Below are 25,889 nucleotides of genomic sequence, written 5' to 3' on the forward strand. Positions count from 1 at the left end.
CTACTACTGTGGCAGAAAAGAGAGTATTACAAATAAAATACCGAAACAAAAAAGCAAGCAATGCACCAAAATTACTTGGGAAAACAACATCAATGACTGCATGTCTTTTAATGACTAACAGCTGCCCCACCTGCTGGTATCAAAATATTGCCTTTAACATACCAAACAGATGCAAGTTTGTGCATGTTGCCAGCTTTTTAGTGTGGCCACTACATTAGGGAGGAACCAAAGAACTGCAGCGTTTCTTATTTTGTTTACTTCTCCAGTTTTAGACTGAATCTAGATGTTTAAAAAAAGGCATACCATCTGCCTCCCAGAATGACATCCACTTTTTTTTAAAGTCAGGTTTGTGTGTGTTCAGAAGCTCAATTTGTGATGCAGACTTTTTTCTTTCCCTAATTACTATTTCCTCCTCACTGAATGATTCCTTGAATAATTCATAAGGGTACAGCTAAACGGGGTTAACTATTTCACTGCTGACTGGAGCTAAGGCACTGAAATCTAGAGATGAAAACAGGATATGAGCCCCCCTCAAAAAAAAAAAACATCTATTTTTTTCAAATGATGTGCCACAACCACTCCTTGCTCCCTTACTGAAGATAAAAAAAATCTTAACTGTATCATCTATTTTGTGGGAATGCATTCTGTTTGTTTTCTCAGGAGTATAAATTGCTCATCAACATTTAGAAATGTTGGCATAACTGCTTTTAGAATCAAAGATGCCATGCATTACAGTGAAGCACACTATTAACTCAAAAAGATTAAAATACAAGCAAATACATTTTCAGCCGTGTATCCAAACACTAAAACCACACAAAAAATGAAACCTTCTCAGATTACTAAATAACTTGCTTACAATTCAGTTTACATCAAAGGTAGGACAGACAAGGTTTAAGAGTGGGACCTGTGATTCCTACAACTGTAAAAGGTGAAAATATGAGGAATTCCTTTAGTCATCCACCAAACACAGTAGTGAAAAAAAAATCCACCCAGGTATGTAAACATATTTGTACAAATGTAACCACCATCAATGCTATGCCCAGACCAACTGTCAACAACTTACAATTTAACTACTTTTTTAAAAGAGTTATTTCCACTACACGTGTGACCTACTTTCAGGGTGAAATCCAAGGTGATATTTAGATAGAGGGAAATTTGACCAGGAATCCAGGGAAATTTCTTTAGTCTTTCTTCAGTGCCTATGAAGAAAGACTGCATTCTCACAGTACAACTTGGAAAATGGAGTGCCAAACAGTACTCTGGTGATAGAAAGGTCTCAGATTTGTTACTTAAAACAGTCTGGTCAAAAGAAAAGGTGCTAATAGGACAGAACCCAGCATAATGAAGAAAGTCAGCAAAGAACCTTCCGTTCAGAATAAGACCGTGCAGAGACCAGCGTAATCACTGTAAGAACTCCAGATATGATAAAACACCAACAGGGACGTGGTGTGTAAACAGCTGCTATTTAGTTCTCTGTGGGGGTTACAGCCCAAGACACAAGAGAATCAACACACACACACACACACACACACACACACACACACACACACACACACACACACACACCATTCTATTACAACACAATTTAGGACACACACTTGACATAAACAGAAATGGCTGCATGGTTATGAGCTAACGTACAGTCCTGATTTTACAGAACACAATTTATAACAAGTTGGGCATACAGAGAAAAACCTAGAAGGCCCAGATACAATTAACATCAGATAGACCATTAATTTACCAGATGTATTTGTATAGGAAGAATAAAGAGTATCCTGATTTATGAAATGCAGTGAAGATTTTTTTGACATGGAGGGAGCTGCCGCCGGGGGCAGATAATTTCAGGTCCCAATGTTCTCTCTGTACAAGGTTGTCAGGTGGACCATGAGGAAGCTTTTGCCCTCTGTTACATTAAGATTTGGTGATTGCTAGAGACCATTTCCTGATTTTTTAAATAGTTGATTCCTATCACTAAGCTGAAGGGTTACCACTATTTTGGTAGTGGCACAGTTACATGTATCAGTGGAAGCTGAGACTGTCCTGAGGTCACTAAAACCATGACACTGCATAAGGATTTATGGTAAAGCTAGAAAAAAACGTTTTGCAGTCCTGGCAAATATTAGTGTGCCTACAAAGAATATTATGCTTGCGGACTTCCAGGAGAATGGGAAAGTACAGTTGTGTACACGTACCATAAATGTAGATGTTCGAATGTAGTCACTGTTACAGTCATCACATTTGGGTTATCCCTGCCAGGGTAGCCCTCGGCCAACCTGAATATCAGAGGCTTAGTATTTCTGTGTCGGTTGCTGTCGCTTCAGGACTTGACGTCAGGTCGTCAGTAGTATAAAGTAAGGCAGCCGACACCATTACGTCAGTTTTTCTTGCCCTAACCTGTCAGGCGCCCCCAAGTAGGAGCCAGGTTCTGGTGGAAGAACCCCACCCGTAGAAAGTAAATACCAATATGTCCCTTGTTAGGAAAGAGAAGGAAAAAAAGGGGGATGGAGGGAGGGAAACCAGGACAGGGATTTATGGTAAGTGTACACAACTGTACTATGTTCTTCGTGTTTCACTGTTGCAGTCATCACATTTGGGTTGATTCCCAAAGCTGAGGAAATGGGTGAAGACAGTCAAGGAAACTAGGGTCTGGCTAGGATGCCCTGCAAGACTGCAGAGGCAAACCCTGCCCTGGATTTGGAGAAGAGAGGCAAGTGGTAATGTTTGGTAAAAGTGTGAACAGATGCCCAGGTGGCAGCCTCCAGGATGTCCCTGGTGGGGACTCCTCTGAGGAAAGCTGCAGAGGTGAGGCTGCTCTGGTGGAATGAGACCTGACCCCCATTGGGGGGAGGCTTTCTGTGTTGTTTGTAGCAGAAATAGATGCAGTGTGCTATCCATTTGGAAATGGTTTGCTTGGCGATGGCTTTGCTTTCTGCCCCTGTAGCAAAACTAACCAGCAATTGATCAGACTTTCTGAAGGATTTAGTCCTGTCTAGATAGAATCTGAGCTGTCTGTGCACATCTAGAGAGTGCATGATCCTTTCCCCCTTGTTCTGGGGATTAGGAAAAAAGGTGGGCAAATTAATGGACTGGTTGACAGCCACACTGGACACCACCTTGGGCATGAAGGATGGGTTAGTCCTGAGGGATATCCCGTCAGCATGGAAGATGATGAAGGGTTCCACAGCCATGAGTGCTTGCAGCTCAGAGACCCTTCTGGCTGAAGTGATGGCCAAAAGGAAAGCAGTCTTCCGGGAGAGAAATTTTATCTCTGCAGAAAAAGCTGGTTTGAAGGGGGGGGGGGGCAGGGTGAGCTTTTCCAACACAAAGTTAAGGTCTCAAGCTGGGGTTAGTGCTCTTCTGGGTGGCCTCAAAATGCTAGCCCCTCTTAGGAACTGTTTGATCAAGGGGTGTGAGAAAAGGGGCTGCTCAGTGGGAAAATAAGCAGAGACAGCAGAAGCATGAATGTTAATAGAGGAAAAAGAGAGGCCACTGTGTAGTAGGTCAGCTAAGTAATCCAGGATGAGAGCGAGGGAGGGCTGTGCCGTATTGGCTCCCTTAGCCTGAATCCAGGAGCAGAACCTTTTCTATTTGTCAGCATAAGACTTTCTAGGGCTAGGGTGTCTGGCCTCACTTACAACATCTAGAACCTGTTTACTGAGGTTGGGAGATTCATTGGGGGTTAGGGAATAAGCCAAGCTGCCAAACTGAGTGTCTGCAATTGGGGATGGATGAATTCCCCTTCCTTCTGGGTCAGGAGGTTTGGAATCTGAGGAAGATGTCATGGTGGCAGTGGGAACAGGCTGCACAGCAAGGGGTACCAGTGCTGGCAAGGCCAGTCTGGAGCCATAAGAATTGTCCTTGGTTTTTCCTCCTTTATTTTGAGCAGTACCCTGGGGATGAGAGGTAGTGGAGGAAAGGCATAGATTGACCCAGGGGAAGGACAGGGCATCCACTTTCCAAGCCATGCAGTGATGCTCCCTGGTGCAGAATTTGCTGAGCTGATGGATGGTGTGGGAGGCAAAGAGGTCGATCTTCGGGGTGCCCCATTTCTGAGTTATTAGGGTGAAGGTTCTTCTGCTGAGCTGCCACTCGTGTGGGTCCAGAAGATTTCTGCTTAACTGGTCTGCCAGAGAGTTGAGAGAACTTGGTAGGAAATGTGCTAACAAGTGGAGTTGCATGGCAGAGGCTGTGTGCCTAAGGGTCATTGCCAGCCTGCATAGAGGGTAGGAGTGAGTCCCTCCCTACTTGTTGATCTACTACATTAGAATGTTGATGTCTGTTTTGATCAGGAGAGCCTCTGGGGAGAGAAGGGGCTTGAAAGCTATCAAGGCGTGCTGGACAGCGATCATTTCTTTTTGGCTGATGTGCAGAGGGATTTGTTGTGGGCTCCATTGGCCCTGTATGCACCTGCCATCCAGGTGTGCACCACAGGCAAAGGCTGATGAATCTGTGGTGAGGGTCTGGGTGGCGGGAGGTAGTGAGAAAGGTAGTCCCTTGTTGTGGGAGCATGCTGTTGCCCACCAAAGAAAATCTTTTCTGAGGCAAGGAATTATAGTTATAAGAGTCTCCAGGTCTTGACAGTGTTGACACCAAAGACTTTTTAGGTACCACTGAAGTTTCCTCATATGAAGTCTGGCATATGGAATGAGTAGTATGCAAGATGCCATGAACCCCAAAGCTTGCAGGATCTTCCTTGCAGACAGCTGGGGTCTGGTGGCTAGTTGAGAGAAGTAGGCTGTCAGGAAATTTTGCTTTTTTAGTGTAAGGAATGCCATCTGGGATGCTGTGTCCAGACTTGCTCCCAGGAATATAATCTTTTGGGTGGGCACCTGTTTGGATTTCTTTTCGTTGATTGTGTACCCTAGGGTGGTTAGTACGGAATTTACAAAGGCCAGGTGCTTGAGCAGCTTTTCCTGGCTGTCTGCCTGAATTAGGCAGTCATCTAAGTATGGGTAAATCTGGATATTCCCTTGTCTGCAAAAGGCAATGGCTAGAGCCAGACATTTTGGGAAAACTCTGGGAGCAGTAGATAAGCCAAAGGGAAGCGCAGAGAACTGAAAGTGCTGAGATCCTGCCCTGAAACAGAGATATTTCCTGCATGATTCCCTGAAAGGAATATGGAGGTAGGCCTCGTTTAGATCTAGGGTGGCTAGCCAAGCATCCTTGGAGACCATGGGTAGCAACTGCTGGAGGGTGAGCATTTTGAATTTTGGGATCACCAGGAAAGTGTTTAAAATGGACAGATCAAGGATGGGGCACCAGGTGCCTTCTTTTCTGGGTACAAGAAAAAGTTGGGAGTAGAAACCTTGGCCTCTCTGTTCTGCAGGAACGTGCTCTACTGCCCTCATAGAGATCAGGGAAAGGACTTGATTTTGTGCATCTGCCCACTGGTTTGGAAGTAGATCTCAGAACCCTTCTGGGGTAGGAAGGGTGTGGAAAGAAAATTTGTATCCCTGGGACACTATGTTGAGAATCCAGAGTCGGTCATTGGTAATGGTGGCCCAGGTGCTTGTGTGAAAGGAAAGTTTTCCTCCTAGGGTAAGTGAAGGTGGGCAGAGGGAGTGGGTGGGGGAGGTGAGTCATTGTGAGTTCTTACAATAAGGTGGTGGCTTAGAGCTCCCTGGTTTTGAAGTGGAGGTAGTCCACTGCTTAGATCTATGTATTTCCTGTGGCTGCTGTCTGGGGGGTCTGGTTCCCTGGAATCTGTGCTGGACTGGCTTAGTGGGAGCAGGAAAGGACCAGTGTGTTTGGTGGGACAATGCCTGCTGACCCTGGGTGGCTGGACCTGTAAGAAATCCTTAACTGTCTGCATAGATTTTGCTTTTTCTTCCATCTTTTTTAAGACCTCTTCTGCCTTAGTGCCACATAAGTTGTCTTTATGCAAGGGGGCATCCAACGATTTAGATTTGATATGGTCTGGCAAGGGCTGTTCCTTAAGCCATGCATGCCTTCTAATGACAGATCCGGTGACTGCTGCCCTGCAAGAAGCTTCTAGGGTGTCAAAACCACAGTGCAAGGTGTGTTTAGTTACTTGACTTGCAGAATGCATTAACACTTGTAACGCTTTAGATTATGCACAAGCAGGAAAGGAAGACATTTTTTGTTTGAGGAGTTCCAGGGTATGTTGCTGAAATTTTAGCATATGAAACTGACAATTTAGTGCCCTGATAGCAAGAGTAGCTGAGGTGTATACTTTTTTTAACACATCTGTCTAGTGTTCGGGAATCCCTATCTGAGGGGGTGGGATTCTTAGCAGAGGTTGCTTTAATCCCTTTTGGCCCTTGGGAAATTACCTCAGGGTCAGCAGTAGGATTTTTAAAAAAGAAATTTGTGTGAGTCAGGGACTCTATAGTACCTGTCTGGTTTTCTGGGTGCAGGAGGGAGGGTGTCAGGAGTCAAGCTGGATTCCAGGAAAACATCCTCCACAACATCCAGGACTGGGAGGATGGCCAAGGGTCTGTGCTGTGGAAGATCTAAGAATTCCCTGAGTCTCTTTGTAGACTGAGGATAGTCCTGACTCTCCCACTGGAAATTCTCCCTTAAGGTATGAAGGGTTTCCCCAAAGGAAAAATCTTCTGGGAGATAGAGGTGGAAGGGGTGGAATCCTCTGCATCACAATCCTCGTAAGTAGAGAGGGATTGCATGTCTTCATACTCAGATGCATCAGAGTCATCTGACTCTTGTTCAGACAAAGCTACAGGGGGCAGATCTCTTTTCCTTTTGAGGGGGTAACTTGGCTTCCCCTGATCAGCATGATAAGGTCTTCCGCCATTTTAAGCATTTGAGACTGAGGCAAGGAAGCAGGTGCCAGAGACTGGGTCATCGGTTTCTTGGGTGTGGTTCATACTCTGGGCCTAAGAAACTCAGTAGTTTTCGAAAGAACGGTAGTCGCGAATGAAGATGTCGGTTTGTGTCGAGAATCGGTAGTGTGTAAAACTTCCTCAGAAGCCTGTGCCTGCTTAGCGGCTGCAGACCCATCCAAGGTAGAGACGACCGCAGGCTCCTTAGTCGAAGAAGAGTTTTGCAGCTTACTGGACTCCAAAATGGTCTCGGTAGCGACCTGCGAATCCACAGAAGCGGGCATCAGGGGCTGCGAAAACGCCTCACTGAGGACCGGAGAACTGACGACTCGCTTAACTGAAGAATCGTTGGTAGGTTTGGACCTGTGCGGTCTGTCGCTGTCTTTATCTTTACGTTTTTTCAGAAGATCTGCTGTCGGATGGCTTACCAAAGCTATATCAGAGTTCGAGGACTGTAAGCCAAAATATCTAGCTACAATAAGGGCTCGACGATGGATAGTTCTGGCATTGAACAAAGCACAGAAGTGACAGCGGGGGATGTCATGGTCTGGGCCTAAACAATTGACGCAGTAAGAATGAAAGTCTTGACTTGGTATTTCCTTTGCACAGGCGAGACAATTGTTAACTTTTTCTGACATCGGTTAGTGCAAGAAAAAAGGATCCCCAATGGGGTACTTAGCTTTAGAAGACTTCAGCTTCAAATCGGTAGACGAAACTGAGGTAGCGGCCGACCTGGACTCGTGCGAACTGCTTCTGCTTCGGGCTCCACGGCAAGAAAGAGTGATGTAATGGCCCTGGACCACAGGTTGGAAAGATTTCAGGACATCATGTGGTTTAATTCATTTTCAGAATAATCTGCAGTGTGGTTTTGTGAGGCAGAAGAATGTCAGAGGGTAGTATCACTATTATCAGGGTGGATAACTCTGGAAGAACAGAGACACAGGTGGAAGGTTGATATTAATGTAAATCGTCTGTAATGGAATCCTTATATCAAAATGGGTTTGCCATAATGGTTAAGGTCTTAATTTAATTTCTGCCCTGTATAGCTGGAAATCTAGTGCCATTTAAAAACTGCATTTTTGAATTAATAATGCTGCGTATCAGCCAAATACTTCTTACAAAGCACCATGCAACAGGGTAAGCAATGTTTGTAAGGGGCTGGTACAACCTTCAATCCCCGGCAGTCTATGGAGTCAGTTTTTCAACTTGTTGCCATTATCAGAGTCACCTGTAACCTTAACAAATACGTCTACCTTCCTTTTTGCAAACTAGGCATTTCCTGTAAGCTCTGTGCTGCGATGTGACTACTGTAAGAGAGGATGCTAACTCTCCCCAGACTCTGAATTGATTTTTTTCTTTATGCAATACTTTTATTGTTTATTTATTTATTTATTGATTCATTTATTTATTTTTTGCTGATGAAACAAAGGTTTATTTGAGAAACGGGTGTTACACAGCAATTCATGCATTTTAGGAGAATACTACTATCTGCAGTGTTCCACAGCTTCAGGACTACTGTCAAGGCAGTCGATTAAATAAAAACTTTTGTCACACCTCTTCCTGGATATGACATCAGTAAATAGTTAACAGGGAAAAAAATCACTAAAACATCAACTTTAGAAGGAAAAAGGAGCCAAAGCAAAGAGAAACGTGTTCCAGACACTTCCTGCCCAATTTAACCTTTGGCCTAATTGTTTATTTTAGGTTTGTTTGTCTTTCGGCTTTTTCCCAGTAAGGGGTCCCCACAGCAGAACTCCGGTCCGCTAATGATTGGCAGTAGATTTTTACGAAACGCCGAGGTGCCAGCTCGACGCCCAACCTTCAACAAAGGCACACCCATTTACACCCGCATGTCTTTTGAATGCTACCCAACCACGGGGAGGACATGCAGACTCCACACAGAAGGCACTCCCAAGCTACGCTGAGAATCAAAAGGGAGAACCTCTTGCTGTGAGGTAACGCTACCGCCGTACCACCACGGCACTTATTGTTTATTTTAGGTAACTAGAATAAATACCAGTGAGGAAAACTGCCTGTTTTCAAGGGTGGCAAGACAGCTTGAAAATGTTAAGTGACTTGTTGAGAAGTGACTCAGTATCTAGTTGGACTTAGAACTACTGGTGTAGCACTTTTTTTTCATAAACTCATTCTCATTTCACATGCTTGTTGCCAGTGGAGCTCTAAGTTTCTGTTCTAACTTCCAGTGGTTGTATCCTAAGCCATTTCACAAAATCAAGTTATATCCTCACTGCTGAAACGGATGTCCATATCTTTACAAATGTATACGTTATTAAAGAAACTGTTCAGTACAAACTAATGATTACAATGCTCACATTTATTAGATTCTAGGTCTTACACTGAATTTTCTGAGTCACAATGTCAATGAATATTAATTTTGTAATGGTTTATAAACAAAATATCTCAGTAACCACACAAGCTACACTATACTATCAGCATCATTTTGTGCATTCAGCTGGAAGCTTTCATATGAGGCTAAGTAGCAATAATGCCTTTGTTGCTTGGTCAATGTAATTTCAGAAATAGGAAACCTCTGACAACATTAACAGTATATAAACATTTACATCTCTTTAGGTGATGTAAACAGAGATCAACTATGAATGTAGCTGTACTGCCCATGATGTGAACTTTCAGATGAAAACTCACTGGCTTACAGAAGAATTAGTAATGTAAATATGATGGGGCAATATTAGAAAAGTGAAAGCATCAGAACAATGATCCTAGGGAAACACTGGCAGCGACACTCGGGTTTCATGAAGCTTCTTTCATCATACCAAGTGACCTCTGCATACCTCAATGGTATCATCTGCACACTTACTGGAATTCCTCCCCATTACTATTACTAAGTAAATGAGTAGTTTCTGCACAATGACTTTGTCCTGCACTGTGGATCCCAACGTCAGCTACAATGGACAATTTACTTACTTATTTTATTTTACATTTGGTAACCAGGTAGTGTTCGACTGGGCAAAAAAGCAAAGCCAATTCTCAGCGGAGACCCGAGGAGAAAAGCTCCCAAAGTAAAGATTACAATATTTATAGTCAGAATTGTATGTTACAATACAAAAAGATTACTAAGAACATTTACATAATTACATAGTACAGTACAGATCTAGCGAATAATAGCTGATAAAAATAATGGAAATCTAAATTATCCAAGTATATTAATAAGACAAAATAATAAATTAAGTCAATACTGAGTTAGAATAGGCAGAAGGCAGAAGTAGTGTAGTGTGTTTGCCTAGCCAGACAATGTACAGAAGCATAACCAACAATTGGAGAAATAATTAGTAAAGGAGCTGTTTGAAGCTATATGTAATGGGTACAGACAGTAGATGCTGGGGTAGGGAATTCCAAGTTTTTGCTAAGGAGGAGCTGCATAACGAATCACCAAAAGAGTTGTGGGTTTTGATAACTTTGAGTAAGCTCTTATCAGCTGATCTGAGTGAGGTAAGATTAGCATAGGGTTGTACGAGGTTGGATAGGGCTGGGCAATATTCAGGTTTATGGATAACAGAGTGAGCTACTTTCAGCTGGTTTAGGGCTAGTAAGTTTGGGAGTTCAATCCAGTTTAGTTTTTGTAGGGTGATACAATGGAGAGATCTGTGGGGAAGATTAGCTGCAAATTTGGCGATTTTATTATAGCAAACTTCTAGGTTATTCAATTCAGATTTACGAAGGTTTGTGAAGACTTGAGAACAATAGAGAAGGGTGGAAAGTAGATGAGTTCTGGCAGTAGCTATTGTTGCATGGTTAGTGATATATGGTTTAGCCCTGTAGAATGCACCTAATTTTGTGTGGACTTTTTTGATTGTTAGAGCAATTTGTCTGTCAAATTTTAGATTGCAGTCTACAATAACACCAAGGAGTTTTGTATGTTCAACCGATCAATTTTTGTACCATTAGAGGTGAAGATAGAGAGGTGAGTTTGTTGTTTTTTATTAGAGGAATTAGAAAATACCATAAGCTTGGTCTTGTTAGGGTTTAGAATTAGTTGGTGGTCTGAGAGGTATTTCTCAATGTTATGGAGGGCAGTCTGAGTCTTGGAGTTCATATGAGGAGGGGGGGGCAGAACAAATAAGGGATGCGTCATCAGCATATTGAATGACAGAAGAAGGTGGAGCTGTAGTATAAAGGTCATTGGTAAAGATAGTAAACAGAAGTGGGCCTAAGATAGACCCTTGTGGGATGCCGACAGTGATGGGCAAAAGGGGTGATAGTTTATGTTCCCATATGGTGGCTTGCTTATGGCTGGAGAGGTAGCTGTGGAACCACTGGAGGGTAGTGCAGCTGAAATTAAGAGAGAGGCAAGTTTGTTTAGGGCTATTTGAAGGGATACAGTGTCAAAGGCTTTTGATATATCAGGGAAGGTGGCAGGAACAAGGTGGTTGTTGTTTTTGAGGTGGTTTACAGTGTTGGTGAAACTTAATAGGGTGGTACTGGTACTATGCTTGGGGCGGAAGCCATGCTGAGTAGAAGATAGAAGGTTGTGTGTTAGGAGGTGGTCTAATGTCTTGTTTATGAAGGCATTTTTCTAAGATTTTGGCAAGAGGAGAAAGTACAGCTGTGGGCCTATAACTGGAAAGGTCAGTAGAGGGACCTCCTTTGCGTAGGGGTATGACATGGGATGTTTTTCAAAGTAGGAGGATATACTGTTCAGAGATAGAGTGGTTAATAAGAATAGATATAAGATAAGAGATAGATTTAGCAGCAAGTTTATGAAATTCTCCAGATAACTGATCTGCAGCAGGAGTACCTAGTTTTATTTTTGTTAGGAGGTTTTGTATATAATTAGTTTGGATTGGTTTAAGAGAGAAAGGAGGAGTATTACGGTCGGTGGAGGGAGGTGATAAGGAAAGTGTGAACTTGACATTGTTGTTAAGTAATGAGGTGATGGAGGTGATAAAGTGGGCAATGAATTGCTATACAGTCAGTAGTATAGTTAGATGTTGGGGGTGGTGTGGATAGTTTTCCTGGGTTTAGGAGGAGGTTGATAGATTGCCAGAATCTTTGGGGGTTTTGGTATTTTAGCTGGCATGTTTGCAAGTAAGTCTTTTTGACACATCTTCTTCTTCTTCTTTCAGCTGCTCCCATTAGGGGTCACCATAGCAGATCATCTGTTTTCATTTCTTCCTGTCCTCTGCATCTTGGTCTGTCACCACCAACCACCTGCATGTCCTCTCTCACCATATCCATAAACCTTATCTTAGGCCTTCCTTTTTTCCTGTTACCTGTCAGTTTCATCCTTAGCATATTTTTCCCAACATAATCTGCATCTCTCCTCAGCACATGTCCAAACCAACGTAATCTTGCCTCTCTGTCTTTATCTCCAAACCTTCCAACCTGGGCTGGCCCTCTAATAATCTTATTCCTAATCCTGTCCACCTTCGTCACACCCAGTGCAAATCTTAACATCTTTTAACTCTGCCACATCCAGCTCTGACTCCTGCCTTTTTGTCAATGCCACTGTCTCCAACCCATATAACATAGCTGGTCTCACTACCCTCTTGTAGGCCTTCCCTTTCACTCTTACTGGTACTAGTCTGTCACAAATCACTCCTGACACTCATCTCCACCCACTCCATCCTGCCTGTACTCTCTTCTTCACCTCTCTTCCACACTCACCATTACTCTGAACTGTTGATCCCAAGTATTTAAACTCATCCACCTTCGCCACCTCTACTCCCTGCATCCTCACCATTCCTCTATCTGCCCTCTCATGCACACACATATATTCTGTCTTAGTCCTGCTGACCTTCATTCCTCTTCACTCTTGTTTTTTGGCCTGATTTTTTAGCTGTCGGTAGGTTGTGTAATTGTTACTATTCTTGTCTTTGCAATAGTGAGTCCAGGCTTTGTCCCACTGTTGAAGTAGGAGGATAATCTCTTTAGATAAGTATGGAAGTTGTTTGGACTTGGAACAAATTTTCCTGAAAGGAGCAAGACTATTTAGAATTTGCAGGAATGCTTTATTAAAGTACTGAACAGCAAGATCCAATTGTAGGGTTTTTAGGGGTGACCAGTTATATTCATGTAATAGGGTGTTAAATAGTGATGGGGAGAACAGTTTTTCATTATGTGAATGCACATACACGGCAGCTTCTGCACAATAATTATGCATCATTTGCACAGACAATGTGAATGTTGTGTCATTACGCGAAATTACACTGCTTGATGGCATAAGAAGTCGATAATACTAGACCACCTGCTTTTAAGTGCTTTTATCATTCTACCTGTACTTCTAAACAAGTAGCAAATAAAAATGCCCTGGGTACTGACTTTAAAACCCCTACACAGATATTGTGCACACTACCTACATCAGCTGTGCACCCGCTGCACAACTGGCATCTACAGTCTGTGTACTAACTTCTGGCACTTGCATTGCTACTGTCTATATTCTGTATATTAAATGTACATTGTCCATACATTTACCATACACAGTCTATGCCTACAATGTGTAATAAAGTATAAACATCTAGCAAGCTAAGGTATACAACATAGAACACCACAGGAATGTAGAAAGGAATCATGTCATTCTACTACCAATGGCATACAGTCGAATACAATTTCACTGAAAAGCATTCCAGTGAAAAAAATTTGAAAGGAATAGGAAGTCATACTAAAATTTCTGTAAAACACATCACAAAACAAAATTAAAATCAAGTACAATTGGAAAAGCACATGCAATCAATTGCAAAAGGGGAAAAAAAAACATCACCCCCACAAGCAAATTAAGAACAGTCCCACACAGAGAAAATAAAATAAAAATAAAACAGTGTTCATCACAGAAATCTACATGGTGGACAATTCACCCATTTCTGTAAATTACAAATATCTTCCTGCCCATTTGACAAATATATTATCTAACCCTTCTTACTGAGCTAATACCAATGCAACACACTATCCATTTTCAAATTCCCTGACACAGGATTATTAATTTTTTTCCCCTCACCAGCTTGCAAAGCCACATCATCACATCTGATTTTCTTACAGCTTTAAATATTGACAGGGATTCAAAAACATTACCACAAAGTGTAGACAATCTTTCTGAGTGACTAGATGACAAAAAATGTGGTAGGGCTGTTCTTGAATACATATCATGTACACTTAGTGTACACGATATGTATTCAAGAACAGCCCTACCGTGTACACTTAGTGTAGGCATTAATGAATCTGGCCATATGTTTTATTGGGATTTAACTGGTAATCTACCATGTTCTAACTTCAAAAGAAAATCTCCCTGTGGGATGTCTTGACTCAATCACTTAATCGTAATAACTCCCTATGAACACCAGGCAACACCTCCCAAACCAATACCACAAAACAAATTTCAATTACCTTACTATACGATTTCTTTCTGTCTAAAATTTTGAAATCACACACTGTCTTCCAGCTAAAGCAACCACCTCCTACTGGATTTTATCCTTTTTTCAAACTGCCTAATGTACGTTGTAGCTCTTCATGCAGTAGCATAATCAAATCTCCCAAACTGTGTCCTTCCATTCTATGAGCCTCACAATATAACGCATTTGCAAGGAAGGTAAATGTATTCTAGGATTAATCATCTTTAGGTCATCTTTATCTTTGGATAATGCACCTCTTTTAGTGGGATTTAACCTATCCCCCCACAGAACACACAAAAAATCTCATATAACTCAGCTTCAGAAGTTTCTAGGAATGCACAAACAAACCCAAAATAACTTATGTTCCCCAACAACAACACACTTAAATCAAATAAACGTTCTTCAAATATGCCATACTAGATGTCTTACTGGTGCTGGTAGTGTCTATGAGTGAACAATCCACAAAAGGAAAACCACTTTAATACTGGTGCTGGTAGTGTCTATGAGTGATCCAGCACTGCCTTCCACTTTTCCCCCAGCATGTGCCTTCTGCACAACTACTGCTTGCTCTGTGTGCACTAGCCACAATACGCTAAAATATGTTCTGGGATCATATTGTTCATGTGACATACACGTCCAGTCCCCATCTCCTACATGTCTGAGGGACAGCTTGGTACCTGTACTTTCTGTGTATCTCCTCTGCAAAAACTATATATGCCCTATGGTCCATCTGCATAATTCTGCCAAGTTTCTAAATCAGTGCAAATATATACTCTCCACACTAAATTCACCCCTACTGTACACACACTACTGTACGCCACCCATTTGTTACTTTACTCATTTATTTCTATTTCTTAAGTGGGATAGTCAAACTTAACTGACAGCCCCTTTCCAGCAGAGCCCAGGGAGAAAAGTCTCCATACAAAGTAGAATTACATATGCATATATAAATGCAAAACACAAATAAAGTAAACCACAGAAAAGCACCATATATTCACATAAAGCTCTACATACAAATGTAAATATAACAAAAAATAAAATAAAATTAATATAAAAATGTAGATGCCATATACAAGTAGTCTGACAGAACTGTCATTCTGAAAGATACTAAAAGATAAGAGAACTGATAACAGTCATAACAAGTTTATATTATTTACAATATACAGACTGCATTGTTTACAGTTTCTGTTGCAGTATTTACTATGTGACTATATGTCTTTTTCTGATATTCTACTCATCTACCTTCTGCACACATGTTGCATATTTTCTAAATATGTATGTTAATCTGTGCTCCATCTATGAAATAAACCACAAACGGATATTCATTAAATATGCTAACACATACTTCAGTGACAATTTTGATACAAGGTCAATGACAGATTGTACAATCAAAGGAAAGTGCATTAACATCCCTTAACACCACTACATGCCTTATTACACTCACTAGGATTCACAACAAAAATCAGGTTATTTTAGAAGGCCAACTACTAGACTGAAAATGTGACACTTCCTTTCATCTTTGATGGTTAAATATAGTCAGGTGGCCTCCCTCAGCTGATTAAATTCCTTTGGCATCTAGTAAATGTCTGCAGAATGTGTACCTTCTGTGGTCATACTGCATAGCGCTCAACACTCCATCTCCAAAATGAGGAACACTCGCCTTCACAACGTGGAACAAATGGGCAAAATGTGTAACACATACCAATGGCTTACTAACAACATCAACTAGGAAGTCCATAGGATGGTTAAAATATGCTGATTTTACTTATAAAGAAGGTCCTTTAATGAATTAATATGATTAACTTCTATTTATCATGGATTTCACTTAAAAAAATTCCTAACACTGAATGCGTGACAGACTCTTTCAATGTGGAACCTTGAGGAACTTCAAGGAACATGAACTTTTTAAAACCCCAAATGAGGTACGTTCCTCGTAATGAGGTACACTTGAGAGGTATGTCATACTGTGTGGGTACTGTAAATTTCTTAGGAACTGCAGTGTACCTTCTATGCTTTCTGTGCACTACTTCCTATGTATGTTTAGGTTATCTTTTGTTTATATTCAGAGAAACTGATGAGTAATTTCTATCTAGTACACAGAACTCCTACACTGTTGTATGTATGCTACTGCACATACAACCTGTACTTTAAAAAATGTTAACAATGGCTACTAAATCACTAGAAATGACTGTGTGATGCCTGGCTGGTCAATTACTCCAGCTCCTCCAGCCAGCAATACAGTCGTGATCACAGTACAACTGACCAGAGTTTAATTATCGGTTCTGGTGTTTGATGGTACCAGCAGGGAAAGTTAGGCATGCCCATCCTGAAGAGGGGGGTAGACAGGAAAATTCTGCCTAGGGGTAACCCCCATTACTGAGTGCACAGGAGTATACACTAACAATAGGAGGGCTTTGTAAATCTCTAGGTCATATGGGTAGCCCAATCCCCATCCAGGGACAAGGTTATGTTCACATTGCTAGGATGGAGATAAGAACACAACGCCTGCCTGAATGATGGTCCCTCTGGACAGTTCACGCTCAGGGACTCATCACTGTGAGGAAATGAAAAGTCAGTGTTCAGCAGCCAGAAAGGGAAAAGCACTTGGAAAAAAAAAAGAAATGATTCCAACTCTTCCCAGGCACAGACACATTCCACCTACCATCAAATTTACGATGACGTGCAGTGAAGGTTGTTAGCAGAAAGTGACTGATGTCCTCGATCATGTTCCGGAAGTCAAGTTCACTCTGTCGTCCTAGCTGGTCTTCCATATCTGATGTACAACAGGTATAATCCTGTGGGCAGTATCTCAGATGCTCTCCTAAAAACAAGACAAAAGCAGACTTTGACGTCAGAGACAAACCTTCAGAACCAAACCATTATCAAGCTTCCAGTTACACTCCCAAACAAGTAGTAAAATAATGTAGTGCTTTTCAAAATTGTTGTCCACCACTTTATGTAAAGGCCAAAAATACAACAGAGAATACACACACACATGTATTTGCACACTCATACAGATTAACACACACACAGACACACACACACACACATACACACGCACACCACTGGGCCTATTACTGTCCAGCAGGATATCTGTAGGAGAACTAGGACATATAAAATTCCTCAGTGGTCATCAAAGAGGATATTTACTGGAACTGGGCTGTGTGTTTCCTCCACCTGGACATATGTAGGTCTCTACTCCCAAGTTTTCTATCCTTGTTTGAGGGGCACATTCTTTGGCCCTGGTCCAGGGATTAAGCCGGACATCCAAGTCAAAGGCTTATGGGGAAGTGCTTCAGTAGACAGGCTGATGATCTCACCACTGATAAAGGATTAAAAAATGTACAGAAAGACTTTCATTTTAAAATAGAGGATAACATGACACATGCTTTTTGTTCTTATAACAGTGATTTACACACAAAAAAATGTTTTTTTCAGTGTGTCTCATATTTATTTGCTAAACATGCAAGATCACTCACTAATGAATAAACTGAGATTAAAGGAAGCACAGATCAACGTTATGTACCAAGCTCATTCAAACATTAAAACTGTACATCTTATGCGATTTTTTTTTTCATAATACAGTTATCTAAGAGGCACATCTAAACCTTATATTTCACATTGTTTCTTCTATTCATAATGTTTTCCCTACTGTGGCTCTCCTTTCCCAGGTCACTTTCCATTACCACTTAAAGCTAAACAAGATTACATTACGTATGGCGCAACAACTTTCTAATTCTACAAAGCTCAACTGTTTTTATTTACTTATTTTTCTTAATCAGGGTAGAGCACTGATCTTCCTGGACCTTTTTCAGAGTTAGCCTGAGAGAACTGTCTGGTTAAGTGACCTGCAAATGGAGGCAAGGGGAATCAAACAACAGACCACAGGAATTACTCTACCGCATGTACAACTGAATTCATTTAGAAGCAAATATTGCAGTGTAACTGTATATACTCTAAATGTGTTAAGTGTGTAGAATTTAAATGAAAAGTGTGCTACTTATAGGATGACCATTTACATGTTACAGTTTTCGTTGTCAAAATGTTATATGACTGGCTATGCCATAATGCCTAGGTTGTCACTGAAAAGGATCCTCTACCAGCCCACCTACCAAATCAACAATCAAAAAAAAAAAAAAAACAGAAATCCTAAGCCTACCACTTAAATTTTACTAATAACAAAAAGTACAAATCAGACACCAGCTACAAGAACAAAAAATAAAGGCATACAATACAAAATAAGCAGTATCACAAAGGTAACTGCGATGCACATGATGGGCTAGAGACTAATAAGGGGAAGCCTGATGTAAGCAGACGAGGAGATAAAAAGTAGATAGAAAAAATGGGAATGAACAAACTAACCTCTTGAATTTAAATATTATACACAATTTTTAATTTATCATAATATTATACCTCACAATGCAGCATTAGTCTGTTTTCTAAAACGGACCCTTACCCTATAATACACACACACACAATCAAATACTCTCCTGTCTCCTTTGATGAGCATGCTGAACTAAGGAGGAAAAGGGGAACACACTGCATTCTGACTACTGACCCTTTCTACTTCTCTGTTCACGATAACCTGCCACTTTAACAAAAAAAAAAAAAAAACAGTCTGAAGAATTAAAACTGACCACAGCAGTTCACTTCAGTGATGTTAACTAAGGATTTATTTTGAGAAATTAACAGCCTACCATAAACAAGGCAAAGCCATCCTTTTGCTAAAAGGGTACTTGTACCTTGACTACATTTTTCACTATAATGCAATTTTCATCTACAGCAACACTATTTGCAAACTGCAGGGTGGCAATCCCTAACCATACAGTCTTCACCTAGACACACGTGCTAAAAGTCCTTTGTTAAAATCTGAAAAGCAGTGCGTCAACAGTGTAATTTATATCACAGTTTGTTCACTCAGTTATGTGTGACCTCACAGGCATATCTTTTATTTCTCCTATTACATCAACCAGTGACCTCACACCTCGTTATACCACAAGTCCTTTTGTCCAAACCAGAAACATGTTTCAAGTTACGCATTAGGTAAATGCCAAACACTTCTTCTGACTAGGTAGTGATTTTGCAGTCAGTAAGTTCACATGATTCATAACAGGAGAAAAAAAAATCAACAGCTCAGTTTCAGTTTATACTCGCGCACAGACAGGCAAAAATCTTTAACCTGTTAAACATGAATAAACGTCACTGAATACAATAAAATATGTGTGTATGTGTGTGTGTGTGTGTGTGTGTGTGTGTGTACTGTACTTTTCATTAAAGTTTACTTGGAGAATATGTCACACTATGTCCATCGGCAAAACAAAGCCAGCTTCCTAATAACTTTATGGAGAGCATCAGTATTTTGTTTTATAAATTTTTATTAAAAATGACATATTTTAGGGACTGTCAGGAAAAATGAAAAATACAGCTTTGTATAATAGCAAACACAGAATAGAAGAGTGTATTAAATGTTTTTATTCTATAACTCAGTAGCAACAAAATAATGTAGGTAGGTTTTCTTCTGCTTTTTTGATTTTACTTTGAAGAGCATGGATTCAAAATATAGGAGGTTGTGAAGTTCTCACCAGCTCTCTCACAGGAGTCTAAGTTTGGTGTTAGAGGAGGAAAAGTAAAAACTGTCAAGGGGCTAGCTCCAAGCAAGCTTCACAAAAATAGGAAATAGAAATTTCACGTACTGCAATAAAGTAGATTTCAGATGCCTAATTTTACTGTTTTTCCTGACTGGCATCCTTTAATTGCCTCTAATCCAATCATTCCTTCTAGCTGAAGTCATAGAAGTACACAGAGTAAGTAAGACAAGATGACAGGAGGGCACATTGCTTTTTCACAGCTTCTGGCAGATGTACACACATATGATTTTAGCAAGTAGAAAGTAGTCTTTTGTGACTAAACTTGACTCAGAATACTAAAAGCCAGTTCAGACATGAAAGACGTGAGTAATAAGTGCATATTTTCTTGGTTTTCTATCAATTTTGCACTCTGTGCCTGCCAACCATCTGAAATAGCAGTTCCTCTGCTGAGCTGAATATAACATCCTGGCTATTATTCTTAAGATCTGCATCCAAAATCCCACTCTCTCTCTCTTTCTCTCTCTCTATTTCTTGAACTTCCATTTTGCTTCATCATCATCCCTTTCCACTTTGAATTATAACCTTCTGCGTGTGTTTTGTATATGAGCCTTAACCTTGTAGCTTTAAAATATCCCTTCAAATCAAGTAAACCTAAACCACCTTTTTCTATTGGAAAATCAGCTTATCCCAGTTAACTCTTGCCCTTCTTCTCTCCCAGATAAATTCCTTCAATTATTTATTAATTAATTACTGTCTATAAGTTCTCCACAGATTGATAAAAGTATGCCTTACCCAGATACAAGATTAAGGGAACTAAAAACATTTTTTTAAATTGATTTCTTGATTTCCACATTCCTCTGCTTTATACAAATTTTCATAAAATTTCCGGAATAACTCTAAAACCTCTACAGGATCTCTGGTTATTTTTCTTCCTATAGGTTCCCTATGTTTGGTGACAACCCTTTCAACGTTCTGTATTTTTAGCTTTTGATAGCATTTTTAGAACTTGGTTTTGTCTGATAGTTGCAAATGAGGCAGTTTCAGGCATACCTTGAGGTATTCCAGTTAATACCTCACACACAGTGAAACTAGACCAAGCAAAAAGAAAAAAAAACAAAAAAAAATCTTGCTTTTTTCCCACTTTCTGAAAGTTAAGAAAGTTCAGTTACAGATTTGCGGTTCTGAACTGTTTGGAAGTTTCTAGAAGGCAAGTGCTTGCTTGGGCTAAAGGGAAGTCTCTGCGTTCACCAGTGGGAGTGGTTATCACTGAACAGCCTGCCCGTCCCTGGAGGAGTGGTTACTACCTAGAAGTTGTAGTTTTATTGGCCATTTTGGGTCAATTCTAAACTCCTTGATCTGTCTCTCTAAAAAAATGGCTGCCTTGTGGTTTTGGCGTCTTTTCAGGCTTGCTAGTTGTTGCTGAAGCACCTACCAAGGGGAGAAAACACTGAGAGAAGAAAAGGAGCCACTTTTGTGATTTTAAGTATTATCTTCTGATTTTTTTGTTAAGTTTTACTGCTCTGCCGCCTATTTTTTGGCATTTTCCGGCTTGCTAAAGTTTATATCTGTAACAGTAACAGTACTTGGAACACATCTAGAGCCTGTTTACTGCATTTCCTGTGTTGCACTTAATTTAAAATCGTTTTTTTTCTCTAAAAACTGCATTTTACCTGATTTTGGCCCAGCATTCAAGTGTGGGATCATTTATTGCACTGTTGTGATTATTTTGCTGCTTGTGTATCTCTGCTACCTTTAAACTACAACAAAAAGAAAAAAAAAAAAAATCTTGCTTTTTCCCACTTTCTGAAAGCTAAGAAAGTTCAGTTACAGATTTGCTGTTCTGAACTGTTTGGAAGTTTCTAGAAGGCCAGTGCTTGCTTGGGCTAAAGGGAAGTCTCTGTGTTCACCAGTGGGAGTGGTTAACACTGAACAGCCTGTCTGTCCTTGGAGGAGTGGTTACTACCTAGAAGCTGTAGTTTTATTGGCCATTTTGGGTCAATTCTAAACTCCTTGATCTCTCTCTCTCTTAAAACCCTACAACTCTCTTTTTGCGGTTTTGCGCACTGAGCAGCGTCGGGCAGCGCCACCTAAACAGGTTTAAACTATTCCAGGCTCCACAAAGTCTGCTCTTCACTTTTTCCCTTAGAACTGTTCAAACTCTCAAAGTAATCACTCTATTCTCTTGCTAAAGCCCTGCACTTGCTCAGCTCTTATAAGGAAACACTAACTAACTAAAGCACTACTCCCTCCTTGACTTCTCATAAGTAATAGGCTCACGGTTGGTCCTTCCTGATAAAGTGAAAAATCAGTTCCCCTCCCTAATCTGATCAGTAAAAAAACAGTTCCCTATACTAATTTGGTATGTCCAAGGGTCAGCTTCAAGGTTACTCTCCAGTCCAGCTGGTGAATCTGGGAATTTTGAGGCAATGTTACAATTGCCTTATGTACACAGACAACCCTCTCCTCCTTCCAACAAACTCTAATACATGTGAGAGATGCAGTTACACAGCCAAACTGGAGGCAGAGCTCTCTCAACCCAAGACTGGCACAGTCAGTCAGGAGGAAAAGCTAACCACCCACACCACAAATCCAGTCTCACACAGACCTATTGCATCTGCATACCCAACACATAAACACACAAAAACATACTTGGAGGCTCTAAATAAAAATCTGCCTAAACAGCAAAGACCTCCTAAGCAGATATCCAAGCAACAGCCACCCCTCAACAATACCCACGAATCACATATCTCACAAAATCAGTGTGCCTCACAGTCACAGCCCTTAAGGCCAAACAACACACCAAATACACTTGTTATAGGGGACTCTATTGTCCGGCACACTGACGTCCCGCTCACCAGACTGAACAAGGAGAAGGTCACTGTAAGCTGCCTGTCGGGTGCCAGGATCCGCCACATAATGCAAGCACTGAGGTCACTCCAAAGCAAGTACAAGTATGACTCTGTCATTGTCCATACTGGTGTGAATGACCTGAGACGTACTTCCCTGGACTACATGAAAAGAGACATAGAGGAGCTCTCTGATCATGTAGCCCAGGCTGGTATGACCCTGACCTTGAGTAGCATCTTGCCCTCACCAAGAATGATGCCACAGTTTAAAGACAAAATGATCAGTTTCAACAATTGGCTAAAGTATTGGTGTCATTCAAAGGGTATCCAGTGTCTGTCAGCCTGGGATGACATGCTCAACAAGCCACGTTGCTTCACTAGGGACGGCTTGCACCTGTCACCCTTAGGCTTTCGTATACTGGCCAAGGCTCTTGCCACTCCCATAGTGCCTTTTTTAGGCAAGGCTCAAAGGACAAACCCACCTCCATAGACAACCCAAGGATAAAAAAAACAAAGGTAATGCTACTCAATGCCAGAAGTCTAAAGCTCAAGATGCACGCACTCGAGGCTCTCCTCAGTATGGAGAAAATCGATGTCTGTGCAGTAAAAGAAACCTGGTTCAAGGCTCCTGAGAGCACCCCAGCACTACCAGGTTATAACTCATACCATGCGTTTTGGCCCCAAAACTCAGACCGAAGCACAAAAGGAGGGGGAGTATCTATATTCATCAAAGATACCTACACCTCCAGTTAGTGGCACTGCACTAAGCATCAGAAACCATCCATGTGCAACTAACAGCGGGAAAAACTGCCTTTCAGTTTGTAGCCTGCTACAAAACACCCTAACTATTACAGGAACCCCACTTGGCATTCCTGAGAACACTGAAGAATATGAAGGTCTCTCCAAACATTATGTTATTGGGTGACTTCAACTACCCAAACATTGACTGGGAAAACTACTCAAGCCCAAACACCCTCGCCCAACGGTTCCTTGAATTTATAAACTCTAACGCAATGAAACAACTGGTCACCACTCCCACAAGAGGGAACAACATATTGGACCTGGTCATCACCAACATGGGCACTCTATGTTCCACACCAGAGGTATACCCCTCATTGGTAAGATCAGACCATAAACAAATTTCCCTGGACATCCATATCCCGTCCCCACCCCCAGCCAAGGAAATCACTGTAAAGAATTTCTCAAAAGCCAACTTTGCACTTCTCAAGACTGAGGTGGAATCCTTCAAAGCCCCTGGGCCAGAGGATAATAGAACCCAGTCCGCATAATCCTTTAAAAATGCATTCTATGAGCATCTGCAGGAATGCATGGATCGTGCTATCCCAGATAAAACCAAGACTCACTCCTCCAAAAACAGGAGACTGGTCTGGTGGACCCTGGCCATAAATAAGCTATACAACAGAAGGAGGAAGCTACTACATGACAGCGCAAAATCCCAAAAAGGGAAGGCATCTCTGATCAGTATTAGCAAGAAACTTCGATCCCTCATAAAATCATCAAAGGCCAGCTTTGAAAGAAAAATTGCCCTAGACACTAAAGATAATCACAAGGCCTTCTTTAGTTATGTCAGGAACATGGGCGGAAACTCCCAGATATTCTCTGAATTGTTGTATAATGGTACAAAATATACCGAACCTACAGACATAGCCAAAACCCTGGCAGACAGATTCAGCGCAAACTTCTCCCCCCCTTCCCCCCAAATGTGCAAATGCCTATCCCAACTGAATGTAACCTCCCTGACATCACAAATGCACAGGTGAAAGCTGCCCTCTCCAAAGCAAAAAACAGAGCATCTATGGGACCGGACGGTGTCCCAGGCTGTGTCTTACATGAGCTCCAAGAAGAACTGAACCCTCACATTAAGTCACTGTTCAAACTTAGCCTTACTACAGGATATGTGCACAAAGAATGGCGTACAGCTACAGTGGTCCCACTCCACAAAGGTGGTGCCACAACGGACCCCGGAAACTATCACCCCATAAGCCTGACTAGTCTGGTCTGTTAAGCTATGGAGCATATTATCATGGAACTCATAAACAAAGACATTGGGAGCCTCCAGACACTGAACCCCACCCAATTCGGCTTTGTTAAGGGCAGATTGTGCCTCTTAAACCTAGTTGATTTCTTTGAAACAGTTACCAAAGCCATAGATGAGGGAAAGGTAGTCCACACAGCCTACCCGGACCTCGCAAAAGCCTTCGACACAATACCCCACTCGGGCATCATAAATAAGCTTACCAGCTTAAATATCAACCCCAATATCACAAGATTGGTTGCAAACTGGCTCAGAGATAGAACCCACATGGTCAGAATCGCAGGGGCCATGTCCGAATCCAAACCAGTTACAAGTGGCGTCCCACAGGGTTCAGTTCTGGGAACTCTCTTGTTCGGTATATACTTCCCTGAGGTTCAGGCTAAAACGGGGGGATTATGGCTGACAAAGTTCGCAGATGACTGCAAACTAGAGGCCATAATCGAATCTCCAGCTGACACAAGCATCCTCCAAAAGGGTCTCACAGAGACGGATGCTTGGTGCCAGAGTCACGGCCTCAAGCTAAGTGCTAAAAAGTGCATAGTCATCCCCTTTGGGAAAAACAAGGTGCCCACAAATTACCACATAGGTGTTAATCCATTAAGTACGGACAAAATAATTAGAGATTTGGGGACCAACGTAGATAGTAATCTCTCCTTTGATAATCACATTGCCAAAGTGGTTAGAAAGACCCTCTATATAGCCCACCTTATCACGAAAGGTTTCGCATCTAGATCAAGGGAGGTCATTGTGCCCCTCTACTCATCACTCATCAGGCCCATACTTGAATACAATGCCCCTTTTGGGATGTACCTTACCCGACACCTGCAGCAACTGGAGGGACCCCAAAAGTACCTCACCGAGAGGATCATGGCCTACAAACAGATGTCCTATGCAGCTCGACTAAAGAAACTCCAGCTCTACTCAGTTGCTTACCGCCTACTCAGAGGCGATCTATGCCTGACGTACAAAGCCATGTCAAACCCAGAATTAATAGACATGTGCTCCACCTCAAAAAATCCAAGTCCCTTAGAGCTACATGCTCCAGGGACCTAAACCTCAGCACAAAAATAAATAGGACATGCTGGAGGGACAGATTAATTTCCCAGAGGCTCCCCTCACTCTGGAATAGAATCTCAATTCATGTTAGACATAGCCCCTCGCTGACCCTCTTCAAGCGAAATCTGGACGCGTGGATGGGAAATCGCAAATTCACCCCTGGGATCTCTTCTGTGTCCCTG

General features: G+C 41.6%; 1 protein-coding gene across 1 annotated transcript in view; it reads right to left on the reverse strand.

Moving 5' to 3' along the window:
- Positions 1-25,889, reverse strand: part of GPC2 (glypican 2) — a 740,846-nt gene that overhangs the window by 465,968 nt on the left and 248,989 nt on the right. The window contains exon 2 of the mRNA XM_044077271.1: positions 16,824-16,982. Within this exon, the coding sequence (XP_043933206.1) occupies positions 16,824-16,982 (159 nt within the window). The remainder of the gene's footprint in view (positions 1-16,823; positions 16,983-25,889) is intronic.

The sequence above is a fragment of the Protopterus annectens genome, chromosome 7.part0 (assembly GCF_019279795.1).
Source record: "Protopterus annectens isolate FY-2018-M chromosome 7.part0, PAN1.0, whole genome shotgun sequence".
Lineage (NCBI taxonomy): Eukaryota > Metazoa > Chordata > Ceratodontiformes > Protopteridae > Protopterus > Protopterus annectens.